The sequence below is a fragment of the Pyrus communis genome, chromosome 5, assembly GCF_963583255.1.
Source record: "Pyrus communis chromosome 5, drPyrComm1.1, whole genome shotgun sequence".
In the NCBI taxonomy this organism is placed as follows: Eukaryota; Viridiplantae; Streptophyta; class Magnoliopsida; order Rosales; family Rosaceae; genus Pyrus; species Pyrus communis.
In genome coordinates, this window is record NC_084807.1 from 8,428,027 (window position 1) to 8,444,208 (window position 16,182).

A 16,182-nucleotide genomic window follows, 5' to 3' on the forward strand; every position below is an offset into this window, starting at 1 on the left:
GAAAATAATAATTAAAATAAAATAATTATCAAACGATTAATATGAACAATATGCAAATTATTAATTGAAAGAGGCAGGCAAGAAAACGACATATCTCAGTCCTATCCATTTTTGCTAAAAATACAGAGAGACAATGACACCATTCACTTGTTGATTGAGTGGAGCCCACCGAATGCCTAATCCCAACGACATCAACGGCCCTGATTAATGATGCCACGTTGTTGCCACCGAGCATTGTGGATATACATGCTTCCTACATGCTTCCAAGTCATATTAAAGAGTTTCGATGTTGCAAATTATTTATAATTCAGTTAGTTTCTTTTACTGTTTTTTGTGAGGGACGAAAGATTAAGTTTCTATTCTATTATTTATTTCACCTTACATTTGTAATTCTTAGAGAAAAGAGAAAATAAAAAATTAGACAAATTAATTGTTCGACAAAAAAAGAGTTAGATAAATTAATTGACAATGAATGATTTCATTCCAATTTGTCCATGCTATTTTTACCTTCTTTATTAGATGACGATTCTTAGTCGCTACTATACAATCGACTCTTCTGTTGCACAATTGGATTGTTGAAGATTGATTCTTCTCCAGATTTGTCCATTGTTCTACATGTTCTTCTTAGCTAGATGCCGCATAATTTTATGTGGTGGTGCAACTTCAATTTGTGGTGATAAACAAATTGTTATGATTTAGATTTAATTAAGATTTGGTTGTTTCAGGGTTAGGTATGGGTTTTTAATACAATAATAAGACATTTCACGAATGCTACTAAACTTCGAGCTTAAGTGACGTACTATGTTAGATTTTGTTATTGTAAATTTTTGAATTAATGTTAAAGTTTGTATCTTGTAAACGTCTACTTTGTTTTAGTGAATATCATTGATGTTTGTTAACAAAAATTGAAAATGAAATGTGTATATTGGTTGGATGTATTAGGCGAGACTAAATAATAATAAATTGAGCATTTCAGATTAGGTTCCCAGAGACACGCGTACTCTCACTCTATAAGTTCTTTGCTCAATAACTGGTTGCGGCTAGGGTTTTTCTCTCTCCTTCTCTCTTTCTCTCTCCCTCTCTGACCCCTAAAGCCGCAATCTTTCAGATCTCTCTCCCCTTAGTCTCGATATTATCTTCGTCTCAGTACATCCATGGAGATATTGGTAAGGTAGGGTCTCTTTGTCGCCTCTGACAGCAAGCATCTCGCGGATTTTAGGGTTTTTGTGGTGGGTTTATTGAAGAAATGGCGACCATGAACCCGTTTGATTTGTTGGGTGACGATGATGCCGAGGACCCGTCGCAGCTGATCGCAGCTCAGCAGCAGAAACTGGCTGCGGCGCCCAAGAAGGCGGTCCCGGCTCAGCCGGCCAAGGCAGGGGTTCAGGGTCAAGAGACCAAGCCGGCCAAGCTGCCTTCCAAGCCTGCACCTCCTGCTCAGGCTGGTGAGCTTCTGATTGTCGCTTTATATATAGTTCTTTAGTGAATGAGTTGTGTTCTTGTTTGTTTGGTTTCTGTGAGGTTTCTTGGCACTTTGTTTATCAACTGGAAGTAGTTGCAATGGTGAAGTTATGATTGGAAATGGTTTGCCTTCTGTTTCTGTTGGTTTTGGGTAATCTTGGATTCTTTCCTTTTTCTTCATTGAGATTTAAGTTTCCGGTTTCGTTTACGTCTTTGAATGTTCCATGAATTTTGAATGGTGGGTTTTTGTGGATTCTGTTAACTATGGATTGGATTGTTACTTGGTACATACGTTTATAGTCATAAGATTTTATACATTCACACCTACTCAAATGTATGTAATTGTGTATGTTTGCGCGCTTTTGTATACGTGTGTTGATAAAATACACCCATGTATATTTCATTAAATGCATAATGTACTTTCATTTAGGGATGCATCTTTTTCTCAGAAAAATGCACAAAAGACAGCACTCAGAATGATACTTTTGTATGTATGTACACGCATAATTTAACAGTGGGCTACTTTGACTTTTGATTTTCTTACTCAGAATGGTACTCGTTTTTGTTATGACTATGTTTAGGAGTATTTTATTGTGTTTGCATTTATAAACACTTTTTGAATCAGGGAAATTTTTGTTTTATTTTCTTTTGTTCTCTTTCCCTGAAGCTTGGAAGTTGTGGGAAATAATAATGTGGAAAGTTGTATTTCACATTGTTGCGATTTATTGATTTATGTAGAAATATACAAGATGAAACCTTTTCTGTGCCTATTATGACAATTTAAATTTGGTTGTATCATATACTTTTTCATGGGAACCAAGTTTCAGACTTTCAGTGATACTTTTTTGTGAAATTGCTTTCTGTTACTGTTTGTTTTAAGTAGTTGTTTCTTCTTGAGCAGTGAGGGATGCAAAGAATGAAGCTGGCCGTGGGGGAGGTCGTGGAGGTGGACGTGGATATGGTTATACCCGTGGGCGTGGTCGTGGTGGTGGTGATGGGGGTTACAATCGCGAATCAGCCAACTATGAGAATACATTCAGCAACAGTGGAGCTCCTGCTGGTCAAGGTGCTCATGAAGATGGTGATGAGAAGGAAAGGCATGGCTATGGCGGACCTCGTGGTCCTTACCGTGGTGGTCGCCGCGGTGGTTTCGGAAATGGGGAAGTTGGTGATGGGGAACGCCGCAGGGTATATGAACGCCGTAGTGGGACTGGACGCGGGTAAATGTTACTTTTAGCTTTCCATTCTATTACATTATATATTCATAAAGTTCTGAGGCTCAATGTATTTTAATTTTTTGTTTTGTTTGCAGAAGTGAAGTCAAACGCGAAGGTTCTGGTCGTGGCAACTGGGGAGCACAAGCTGATGAACTTTCTGAGTAAATGCACCTCTCTTGCAATCCAGTTGCATTATCACACTAAAATCCATTTTAATACCTAGTTTTATTTGGTTGAAATACATTTTAATTATGTTGGCGACCTTGATGTCTAGCATTATTCTTTTGTACATAGGGTGACCGAAGAAGTTGCTAATGTAACTGAAAAGAATTTAGGTGATGAGAAGCCTGTGGAAGAGGGAGATGCAGCAGATGGCAACAAGGATACCCCTGCTAATGAACCTGGAGAAAAAGAACCTGAGGATAAGGTGAGTGTCTTCTTTTTTATTTTGCATTTTTGTTGCAGCATCTCTCAATAGTTCTGCCTTTGTTTCCCTCCAGAATCAAAGCTATCTGAAATGTCTCACTGTGGGTTTATTTATTTTCTGTAGGGCGTCTAACATTAGTGCAAAGTAACAACTATTGGCTGTTGTAATCTTTAATGTAAATGCTGCAAAAATTGGTGTTATATGAGAATTTCATAATAGGAACCCAAATAAGTGTTTTTTTCTGTCTTGCTAAAGAAAATGTCTGATTAGTTTAATTTGTTTCTATGTTGAACTGTGAAAATTCTCCTTGTTTCCTTTGTGTGGAACATTTACTTTGTCTCGTCAATTATTTTGTTGAACAATCTTTTGTCCCTGTAGCTAGCTGCAGATATTTGTTAAATGCACAGTCTTTTATCTGAAACCAGCTATGGTTGATGATTAGTTTGATGAACATAAAAATTTGTTATTAGATCTTTGTCTTGCCTTTTATTCAGTCAATAACTTAGTATGCTACTCTAGCCTTTCAGCTTTGTGTTTATCTGCGGTTTGTGATTTTTTATGGTTCTTGAATAGGAAATGACACTTGAAGAGTATGAGAAGGTGCTCGAGGAGAAGAGGAAGGCCCTTCAGGCACTTAAGACTACTGAGGAAAGAAAGGTTGATGCTAAGGAATTTGAATCATTCCAACAGCTATCAAACAAGAAGGCCAATGATGAAATCTTCATTAAATTGGTGAGATCCTCTAGTCCTTTGTAGGAGTATCTAAGGCCCCGTTCGTCTTGTGGAACTTAGCATCACGTAGTCCATTCCACTTGACCTTTTCTTCTTCATAGGGCTCGGACAAGGATAAGAAGAAAGACGCTGAGAAGGAAGAAAAATCCAAAAAGGTACTACTGCCTTTACCTTTCATGGGAGGCTCTCTCTATTTATTAATTTTATTCTCAATCCTGGTTACCTTCTATGCACTCTGGCTTCTAGGAAGATTAGTTTTCTTCACCACTTTTCTGTATCTGTATTTCTATTACACACTCATTGGGATTTTGTGGCCTTTGAATGTCTAAGGTGTACCAAATTCCTACCCAGGTATGACGCTATTGGATTTTCCCCCTCGATGTCTGCACTGCTGCTTTTTTTTTTTTTTTTTTTTTTTTTTAATTTTTAAAACCCTTTTCAAATAGAACCCAGTCCTCGTATTTCTGTGTAGTTATGGTGGGTGCGTCTTATGGTTTAGTTGCAGGATGTGTATCCTGACCTACTGATCAGTTGCTTTTGACGAGATCACTCTCACATCATGCAGCACTTATCCCGTGTTGGAAAATGTTCTTTTTTGCATTTGTAGTTGAAGGGAACATGGGGCAACTCTATTCCTCTCCCATCCTTCACTGTCAGTTCACCCGAATAACTAACTAGTTAATGAATTATTCCCGGCAATTCCTTAGTCCCTTTAGCAATCATTGCACCAGATCTCTTGAATGCCATAACATGTTTGATCTCGTTGAACTATATGGGGTGGACAGACCACCATGATGTCTAACATTGATTTGATATGTTAGCTGGTATGGCTCAAAGAATTTTTTTGGTGATGTAGTCTCCAAATTTCCTGATACATTTGTTCTGCATGAAATTGTTTTTCCATTGACATGCCCTAGGTTGTGTTCTCTCTGGTCATTACGAGAACATCCATGTTTGTTATGTATGTGACACATGTGCTACTCTTTCAATTGATTTACTTTGTTTATACTGTCCTCCATGGATCACACTGAAATGCGGTTATCTTATTCTTTTGGCCCTAGTCTGTCAGCATCAATGAGTTCTTAAAGCCTGCTGAAGGGGAGAGATCCTACAACCCAGGTGGTCGTGGCCGTGGCCGTGGTCGTGGTTCCAGAGGAGGAGGGTTTAGCAGCAATTACTCGCATAGCAGTGCAGCAGCCCCATCCATTGAAGATCCTGGGCAGTTCCCTACCTTGGGCGGTAAGTGAGTTTCATAAGAACCCTACCTGCATTCTCAGTGGCATTCGATTTTTGGGTTCTTTCCGTTCATCTGAAGCAGGAAATTAGCTAGAATAATTGGGTTTCCTGTATTAATTTTTTTTTTAAAAAGAAATTTAATGACTTAAAACTGTAAATTTCAATTTCATATGTCCCCATTAGTTTTTTTTTTTTTCTTTTTCTTTTTTAATTGTTGTGCGATGTGACTTGGTTTTATGACTTTGGGGCATGTGAACATCCTTGACCAGTTTTGCTTTCGAATAGATTGTATTGACTTGTCGTCTCTGGAATTGGCTATTATTTTTCCTACTTGGTAACCCAGAAATTGCGTTTTGCGTTATTCCGTTCTATTTTTGTAGTGGTGATGAGATATTTTAATCTGTATGGTCTGCAACAGTGCTCGGGAGATGAGCACTGTCACGGACCATTACACTAAGCTTGCATGCTAAGTTTGTTTGTTGTAGATGGCATGTACTTATCGGTATGATGTGTCAGTGGAAAATGCTGCTGTTGGATGTTATATGCTTATAATTTACATGTGATGTAGATATAGGGTTCTGTATCGCTTGATTTAGGTTTTGGGTTTCAGAAAGAACGTACTGATATTGAAACTCGGTCGGGAGGATCAAATCTATCATCTTAATTCCGTGACATTCGAAGTTTTGTTAGTATTCTACAAACCCGGAAAATGTCAGCTTTCTACCACCGGTTTAGGGTTCGTCTGGAAATACATATTTGGGACACTAATGCTAAAAGCGCTTCCAGTGCTTCTATTAGAAGCGTTTCAAATTTTTTTATAGAAATGCAAGTGCTTTTTGAAAAAAGTATTTGAATTGCTGTTTTGAAATACAGGAACACTTTCAACTTTTTGAAAAAGTATTGAATTACAAATGCGAAATCTATAGCGTATGGTTGGGTTTTATTCAGTGGAAGACAGGTAGAATCCTTATTTTGAAGAGATAACGTGACATCCCCTTACCGAAATCGAGGCATGCTGGCCTTCTCGTGAGGATGATGTAGCCATGTGCGCAATGTGGAAGTGATAGTAATATGTAAATGTGGGTGAACAAAAACCAAACTAGCTAACTTACCCTAGACAAATATGTAAGTGTGAGTGAGGGTATTTGAAGTGTAAGTACACATATTCAGAGCATAGGTAACCTAAGAACAATCCAACAGACTAGACTAAGTATTAATTATACAGGTTATGAAATAAAGTTCCTACATTAATTGAAGTCTGTCAGAACCGTCGTAGAGTCCTCGTAAGCCACCAACACGAACGTCTAACTAGAACCTGGAGGGACGCAAAACAGAAAACATAAGTGGGCAAAAGCAAAGCTTTTTAAAACCATTTCTCTTTCCAAAAATAATAACCTCTCATCGTAAAACCTGTATAATTTTCCAGAAAATAGTAATACATGCGTATGTAAAAATCATGCTCAAGAGTGGTGAAAACCAAGTATATGCCATGTCAAGTATCTCAATAATGAAATAAGTAAGCCGAGTGAAATAAATCAATGTAAACTGATATGTCAGCCAGAGTCACCTAACGTGACCTGTACGGTTGAGCCTATAACTCATCTACCAACTCCTGCACACGAGTCAGAACCGCCTAATATGGTCTGTACGACAGGTTGGGTGTAAATAGATACGCTCAAGTGCTACGATCACGTGAAGGCTGTGTGAAGTATTGCAAGTCACCTACGAGTTGGAACCACCTAATGTGGTCTGTATGACAGGCTAGCACCTGCCATGGATCCAAGGTGAGCATGTGTGCAGGAGGTGAACGATCACGTGAAGGCTAGGCCTTGGCCTCGGGCGGAGCACTAACACCGGGGTGCAGGATAATGAGCACTAAATGCATCTAAACATAACCATACACACTGCAATTACTATCATCAATATACACTCACTTGAAGCTTACATGGGCGTTCGCAGCATCATGCAATAATATGCATATCATACTAATGCATATACTAAAATGTAATGCAATTGACATGGCATTTAAAAACGTAAATCCATTTAAAACCATTTCTGGGAAAATGGAAAACATATATACGTATATATAGAAAATCAAAAGCCCACTCATTGGTATGTAGTAAGGTCGTAACCCCCGAGTCTCACCTGGCTAAGCTCATCTTCCAGAAACGTCTCACTTATATGCGAAACAACTAATTTAACGTTAATTTTAAGCACATAACCAAAACCGTGTAATAACTTCTCATATGTTGCTCAATTCGAGTGTTTGAATATACCATCGTGGCCAACTCAACACCACGATCATCTCCATATTTTTAGAAAAATTTTTGGTGTCTCACGCGTCGACCAAGGCACAGCCACACACGCCAACCACGCGCAGGCACGTGCTTGGCACGCTGACGGAATCCCTAACGGCATTAGGGAATATTCCGTTAAAATTACCTGACATCGTCAGTATATTCTGTCAAAGTTGACGGAATATTCCCCTTCTTTCTCCGATGACTAGCCAAGAACCTTCGCCGGCCACTGTCTCCAACGCTGGTTTCTAGACAAATTTAAAACTTCATTTTCTCATTCATTTTTCAACCCAATTCCACCAATCTTATATGGATTTGAAGCTTTCAACAAGGAGAACATAACCTTACCTATTTGAAGTCCTAAAATTGACGAAAAGTTGTCTGAAAATCCTTCGAAATGCCGGCAAGGTATGCAACTCTACGAACTAGCCTATTCCGATGTCTAAGTCACTTCAAAACTAACCTAGGGTCCTAATAGAGTTGGTTAGGACCTTTTTTGGACCTTAAAACCTTAAAAAAATCTTGACGATCACGTCGGGGTAACTTCTACCCCACCATAACTCACAAGTTCTCGGGTTCCCAACTTCCTTTCTTCAAACCAATGGTACCACCAGTCTTGTGGAGTCAAGAGAAGAGTGATGATGGTCTTAGAAAGGTCGATCCGTGAGGTTTGGAGGGTTTTCTGCACAATTGGTCTACGGTTGTAAGGACGAGAGAAAGGGTTCGAGAAAGAAGGAGATGGGGAAGGGTTTGGCACGTGTGTATGTGTGTGTATGTCACGGGATAGGTCATAAATAAAAGGGTCTCAAACCCTAGTTGGGCTACAATGTTTAGGGCTCAAACAATTAAGTCCAACTAAAAAGAAACTAACCCAAATTTCACTTATTCCTTAGTAACATTTTCGCTACGAACCCGATTCGGCCCTAACTCGAGTCAACGCTCTCATGGGGTCAAATAATTTAAAACTATATACGTACATCCACGTCACCAAGCAAACGAGGGCATAATCGTCATTTTCACACATTCGGGGAGAAAATATATATTTATTCGAGACGGGTTGTCACATAACAGAATAGTTTCGTCCCTCCAGGAAAATGAGTATCATATGGATACAACAACAAAGTCTTATCTCAATAAGTGGGGTTGGGTGTAAGAATCTTAAAACATCAATGCGCTTAATTTTGCGCCAAGTCTTTTGTTAGCTTCCACTCATCCATGTCTTATCTTAAAGCCTCTTTCCAAGTTTTTTTAGGTTTTCCTCTACTCTTTTTGCCCCGAGTATCTGTCTCATAATCGTATTTTCAAATTAGAGTATTTGTAGGTCATTGTTTCACATATCCAAACTACCTTAATTGATTTTTTTTTTCTCATCTTATCTTCAATTGCGGCCACTCCTACTTTACCTAAGATATTCTCGTTCTTAATCATGTCCTTTCTCGTTTATTCACACATCCAACGAAGCATTATCATCTCTACTACACTTATTTTTTGCACATGTTGATGCTTGACAACTTCAACATTTGGTGCAGTAAAGCATTAATAGCCTTATTGTTGTCCTATAAAAATTTTCCTTGATTTTAGTGGCATACGACGTTGCACAACACACTCGATGTACTTTTCCACCTTATCCTTCCAACTTGTATATGATTGAGATAATCATTCAATTATGCGTTCTTTTGCAAGATAGATCCAAGATAACGATAGCGTTCACTCTTTGGTACTCCCTAATCTCCAATCGTTACCCCTATCTCATTTGGACCCCCATTCCCACTAAACTTGCACTACATGTATTCTATCTTTGACCTACATAAACGAAGACCTTTATATTCTAACACTTCCTGCCAAAGGTTAAGTTTCACATTTACTCTCTTGCTTTATTTATCAACACTATACCATTTGCAAAAATCATACACCAAAGGATATCATCTTGAATATGTGCCGTTAACTTATCTATTACCAATGCAAAATGGTAAGGACTTAAAACTGAAACTTAGTGTAACCCTATGATTATGAGAAAATTTTTAGTTTGTCTTTCATGAGTTCTTACTCATATCCTTACTCCATCATACATATCTTTTATTGCTTGGATATATACTACTCATGCTCCTCTTCCAAATCTATGGATACCTCACAAATATTATTGGATGGATTACACTTTAATCCATTATCAATTCTTTTGATTTGCTTAAAAGCATAAATCATTAGCCACTTAGTATTACAGTTTAGTGATATCCTTTTTTCACTTGTAAGTGAGATGTCTTATATTCGATTTTCATCAAAAGCGAATTTGAATCATATTATTGCCAACCCATTGTGAAACTTAGCCTACTTTCTAAATTCCTTAACGTAAATAATATCGTTTGTTAAAATAAAAAAAACATAAATCATATGTATAAAAAAAAAATAATAATAATAATAAATAAATGTAGAGTTGCTCATCTACCCTACTATAAAAAAGGAACATCCCATGGGGAAAAGTTTGAGTTCCTGCTGAATAATTTTCTCATATAATGGCATCAAACATGGACTAAAGTCTAAAATATTTAATTATTATTGATTCTCTCCCAAACACTTTGATACCAAAAAATAAAAAGAAATCCAATTGAAGATTCCCAATCACCCATAATTTTTGCAATAAAAGTTAGACACCCATCTCAGCCGCCCGTGGCATGGCAAAATGCAAATAGTAAGAAAAGAAACCCTTCAACTCCCAACTCAATCACATCATATATAACAACAGTGCAAGTGGCTCTCTACCACAACAGTGGAAATGAATGTTGCCTTTGCACCACGACATGATTTTAAATTCCGTGAACTCTTTAATCCAACAAATCTATCGATTGACAAAAAAAATAAAAATAAAAATAAAAATAAAATAATATATATATATATATATATATATATATATATATATATATATATATATGTGTGTGTGTGTGTGTGTGTGTGTGTAACAACAGAAAACTCCACAAGTAAATTAACACAAAATGCAGATTTAATTCATAAGTTCGCCAAAAAGGGTTGGTTTAATTCAAAAGTTGAGAAACGAAACCCTCCAACTCCCAACTCAATCACATCATACATAACAACAGAAAACTCCACAAATAAATTAACACAAATTGCAAATTTAATTCACAAGTTAGCCAATGAGGGTTGGTTTAATTCAAAATTTGAGATTCCAAAGCACAACTTTTTGGATTAAAGTTTATAGCACTAGTAGACGCACCATTTTTTTTTGTTGGCCTCATCGGATAAACAGTCCTTGTGATCATAAGGTATTTAGAAGATACTTTGTGTGATAAAAAAATTCTGATTTAAACTCATGTGTTGAAGTCTATTAGGATATATTCTCAAAATTAAACTTTCCATCGTTCCTTTATTAATAGCCTGCACATAAGCCTCATGTGTGAGGCCGAGATGGTCATCACATCCCTTCTGTTCATCATTCATAACTAGAACTCTCATTCACAATCGCTCAACATTCTGAAGTAGAAATTGCAAGTTGAAGTCGAATCCGAATACGCAAACTGAATTCTTCGATTGAAATTAGAGAGTGGAACGATGAAACAATGAATCTCACGCAGTTGGGTGTTAGGGTTCATCGTTGGAAATCAAATTGGGTTTGAGCGAAAGGTATGTATTTGTTTTGGTTTCTGATTGATGTTGTTCGGTCCAATATATACTACCTCTTTCTGAATCGTGTAACAGTTAATCAGATTCCATTTGTTATTGAGCAAGCCACAAGAAAACAAACGTCAACGGCAAATCGTCAAACAATGTGCATTAGGGATTGGACACCATACCGGCCAAATCATTCAAAGTTGCAGATTGGCCTAACTAAATTAATCAGAGTGGTTTGGTTCGGTTCGGTTTCAAAGACTGTATATTAAACTGAATTAAACGAATCGGTGAGTAGTTTAGTTTGTTCGGTGGACCTATTCGAAAACAGCTTAACCAAACCAAACCCTTTACGTTAATTTTATTAAAATTGACCCTAGATATAATTTGATTATGACCATTTATAATTATATTCCATCACACACAATAATGTCAATCTTTAACATATTATTATATTTCGTAGTTTGTCATTTTGATCGCATAATGCCAATTATTTATAGTTGAGATGTCTCACTTTTAGGTTATAAAAAAACGATGCATGTTTTATAATTTGGGTGGAACAGTAAAGTCATATGACGGTGTTTCAAGTACACTAAAAAATTGCTTTGAAGAAAAGTAAGAAGATAAAACGGTCCAAAACTTCGAATCCGGATCCTCTTTATGAGGATTTCGAGAATCTGTGAATCATATCCATTCATCGTACATAGTGCGGTCAGAAATCATTTTAAATATTTTTATTTAAAATTAAATACAAACGGTATTTGATAAAAACTGACTGCACGATGTACGATAAATGGACACGATGGATCCCCAAGATCCTCACCAAAAGAATCCGGAGAGGATCCTGTTGGCAAAACTTCAATTGGTTACACGTAGTGGGATTGAGTGATTATATTGGCACCCTCACACACAACTTTCCAGCGATAACTTGTTTTAAAATGTTAGTAGTAGGGGTGTGCACAGTTTGATTCGATGCAGTTTTGAGTGAAACCAAAACCGAAATTGAAATTTTTTACGGTTTGGTTCGGTTTGGTTTTTAAGAAAGAAATGTACATTTTAAAATATAAACCTATCTGCTTATAAGACGGTCTCATTTTCTACACAACACATTAATTAATGAACACATGTTAAGAATGAGTACATTGAATGAGGATGTTTTGATAATCTATTTCTGTCTAAAATTAGGACAATATATGCACAAACAAACCTTCAACAACTATATATGCAGCAAGCAAACTTGATGCAAGCAAACATGCAGCAAATGATGAATGATAATATTCTAGTGTGGTTGAGTAGATACTAAATGTATGGAACTCTAGCAAACAATTAATTAAAACATGACATCTCATATGGACATCTAATTAAATGTTTATTAGAATTTACGGTGCGGTTCGATTTCGATGTGGTCTTCAAAAGCCAAAATCGAAATCAAACCGTTCCCTATAATGCGGTTCGGTTTCAAAACCGCAAAGCCAAACAGTTCGGTACGGTCCGATTTGATTCGTGTTTCGATTTCAGTTTTTGGTTCCAAGTGCCCACCTCTAGTTAGTAGCTTCCAAACAAAAGCGCGTAAAGTTTCACCATATAGCTCTGCCGAAATTGGTTTGAATTTTCGGCAAGAATCTATCAAAGTAGTGCATCAGCAAGTGCTTGCCGAAATTGCTTTCAAACGTCAATAGATACCAAACGACATATCTCCATGTTTTCAATCGTTTTTGAAATACTTAATTTGTTTGAATAAGAGAATAGCATATGGCTTCTTATATGTAATCGTAGAGAAAATTGTAGTAAGGGTCTCTCCATTTTAATTTAAATGGAGTAATGGTCTATCAATTAAAAATCTATGATCATTGGTCCCTCAACTCATCAAAACGTGTAGCTATGGTCTTTTTCGTCAACTCCGTTAAACTTCCATCAAAATGAGTCATGTGCCACGCATGTGAGGTCAGAATCAAGGAGAAAATATGGGAAATTAAATGAAAAAAAAGGTAGAAATGATCCTTCAATTTTAACCCGATTGGAGAAATGGTCTCTCGACTTAAACCCAATTGAAACGATGATCCTTCAACTTTAATCCAACTGTAGCAATGGTTCTTCCAACACGATGAAAGTTCTGATAGAGTTGATGAAAATGATCATAGCTGCATGTTTTGAGAAGTTAAGAGACCATTCATCATTGATTTTTAGTTGAAGAATCATTGCTTCAATTAACTTCAAGTTGAGGAACCATTTTTACAATTTTCTTTGTAATCGTAATGTGAGTGAGACTCTCAACAAAGGTTGAACGAGAGACTCTCGCTCGCATTGGCCATATCCTTTGACTTCACCTCTGATCTTGTGTGGTGCCTATTCTATGCTAGTTTTTGGTTTAGGTGTGGCGATAACGATCGAAATGACAGCGCTTTTTGCTTCAAAATTACGTCATATATGAGAGGAAGAAGTTTGAACATGTATGGTTCATGAATAAAATAAGGAATGCTTCAACAACTCCACCGGTCTCTTGGTGTTACACAGTGTTACACAGTCAACAATCATTTTCCCAAGGCTAACAAATACATTTTCCAATCTTTGAAGATGCATGAGAGAACAAAAGGTGTGGGTTCAAAGGGTACCTAATCTCTACATTTTGATACTTGTAAGGAATTGCCAATTTCCTCTAGAACTTTAATTTTAGCCAATTACCTCCCTAAACTTTTATAATTGGTCAATCCCCCCCCCCCCCAAAACTTTAATTTTAGTCGATTTAACTCCTAAACTTTCGTAATTGGGCAATTTCCCCCTTAAACTTTAATTTTAGCCAATTATTCATGAACGTTTATAATTGGCCAACAAATTTGTTGAGATGAGTAATTAGTTTTTTTATTTGAATTTGGGTCTTGAATTGAAATAGTTGAACCAAGACGATCAAGTGAATCAAATCACAAGTCACAACGAAGGCTAATGAAATGACATCATAACTCCGTGTTGCCAAAAAACCAAGACCATAGAGAAGATTCATAGTTCTCCACATTAGGGACAAAATTCAAACAAAAAGTGTACGGATTGAACTAGTGGAAGAGAAGAAGAAGAAAACAACATGGTGTCCACATTAAGAATAAAATTACCTTTTTGCCATCAAACAGTTGCAATGTGTCGTGCATGTGCCCAAGATGAATGGAAAATTGGATTAAAAAAACTCCAAAATCTAATGCCAGGGGGAAATTGGTCAATTAAAAAAAGTTTAGGGGTAATCGGATAAAATTAAAGTTCAAGAGGAAAATTAGTTAATTATAAAACTTCAAGGGATAATTGACTAAAATTAAAGTCGAAAGGGAAAATTCACAGCCCCTTGTCTATACATGGAAATATATTGATCTTCTGCTTCATTAGGTTAGCTTAACTTTTGCTAGGGTTTCTGTGTTAATGTATAAGGACATAACAACTAAGCTAACATTTTGCATATACTTTTGCCTAGCACGACAGTTGACGAAGTGCTACTCTAGTTTTCCTTCTCTATTTTAACAAAGAATTGAGTAATAATGTGCTTCATCTCCACCGAGTCCTTAACAACTAAGCTATACATAAGAATAATTGTTTTAGTAGTAGGAAAATAGTAGCACCCAAACCAAATAAAGGTGTTGTTGGTAGGTGAATGATTCTCTCATTCCTATTTGTATATTACTAACAACTCATTATACTTTTAGCTAGCTGCTACTCTATATATGACATATTACATGCTCAAGGGTCCTCAGCACTCTCTCTCTCTCTCTCTCTCTCTCTCTCTCTCTCTCTCTCTCTCTCTCTCTAAACTACACAGAGAAGACTTCCAACATGGCCATTGCAACAGCTCTGCTGATTCTCCTGCTGGCAGCCCCAACAGTGTATGGAGTGCAGCACATTGTCGGTGACGCCTCTGGTTGGAGCACATCGGTAGATTATGACTCTTGGGCTGCAAGTAACACCTTCACTGTTGGTGACACTCTTGGTAATCACATGCTCTTCATAACTCATGATTTCTCTTTCTGCGCTATAAAATATGTAGCTCATAGGCACTTGAACATGTTTCTCTAACACCTCTTGACCTAAAATTTGATCTTACCAGTGTTCAACTATGGTAGTTCCCACAAAGTGGATATTGTAAACCAAGCTGACTACGCCAGTTGCAGTTCAAGCAATTCCCTGAAAACCTATGATGATGGCGCCACGACAATCACCCTCTCCCAACCTGGTCCAGCCTACTTCATATGCCCTTCTGCAGGCCACTGTGCTAATGGCATGAAGCTTTCAGTCAATGTTGTAGCAGCTGGCACCCCAAGTGGTACTCCGTCAACCACCCCCCCATCTACACCCACCACTCCTGGAAGCAATCCTTCACCACCGCCACCGCCACCACCTCCTGAGGGAGCAGCAAATTCTCTTGACATGAATATGCTTGGGTTTCCACTTGTGTTGGCAACCTTGGTTGCATTCATGGGCTAGGGAGGAGGCAGTGCTATTGATCTTTGTTTTTTTTTTTCTTTTTCTTTTTCTAGTTTAATAATTGACCAAATCTTCTTGTATTTTGCTGAATTTGGGTGGTGTTAAGAGATGATAATGTAGATTTTATGTTTATTATGAATGAACAATTGGTTCGTAAACTTTCGGTATCTCTTATCAAATACCAAAGCTTTCAGTATTTATTTGAACCACTTCGAACCCTTTGTCTGATAAACCTTGTATTTTACCCCTCCTAATACACTACCCTGCATTTTTCCTTCAACAATATTTGAATTCGAAAGCTGTGGTTGATTTCGAATACGTGGTGTGGAAGACGCTGCCGGAGACGGTCTGTGAAACTCATGGAAAATATTTGATTCGCGGAGAAGTTTTGGACCGAGGGAGACGACAAACTAAATGCACGGGGAAGTTACAATTCAATTTTTGTAAATATTGTCCAATTCTGTTGGGCAATAATGAACGGGTTATTTATAACCCAATTTCATCTTAAGCTCGGCTATTAACGGGTCATTTATAACCTAGTTTCACCTTAAGCTCGGTTTGACTGATTTGTTGTCAGCCGTTTAGATTTGTCTGCACATCGTTTGAATGTGTTTTTAAAATGATTAAAAACGTTTTTTTTTGTAAAAATAATTTTGAAATCAATTCTTAGTAAAAATACAAATAAATTCTGAAAAATTACTTAAAGTGCTGAAAGCATTTCAAGTGCTTTTAGAGT

At 37.2% G+C, this 16,182-nt stretch overlaps 2 protein-coding genes across 2 annotated transcripts; both read left to right on the forward strand.

The window, feature by feature from the left end:
• The first annotated feature begins 1,114 nt into the window (after positions 1-1,114).
• LOC137733509 (RGG repeats nuclear RNA binding protein A-like) lies at positions 1,115-5,380 on the forward strand. The gene is made up of 7 exons (XM_068472657.1): positions 1,115-1,445; positions 2,363-2,681; positions 2,774-2,839; positions 2,973-3,105; positions 3,679-3,837; positions 3,939-3,992; positions 4,899-5,380. Exons 1-7 carry the CDS (start codon positions 1,247-1,249, stop codon positions 5,082-5,084), a joined length of 1,116 nt encoding a protein of 371 aa, XP_068328758.1. The 5' UTR covers positions 1,115-1,246; the 3' UTR covers positions 5,085-5,380.
• A 9,397-nt stretch (positions 5,381-14,777) lies between these two features.
• Positions 14,778-15,546, forward strand: LOC137734681 (uclacyanin-3). The gene is made up of 2 exons (XM_068473943.1): positions 14,778-14,952; positions 15,070-15,546. Exons 1-2 carry the CDS (start codon positions 14,799-14,801, stop codon positions 15,444-15,446), a joined length of 531 nt encoding a protein of 176 aa, XP_068330044.1. The 5' UTR covers positions 14,778-14,798; the 3' UTR covers positions 15,447-15,546.
• Positions 15,547-16,182: the final 636 nt, after the last annotated feature.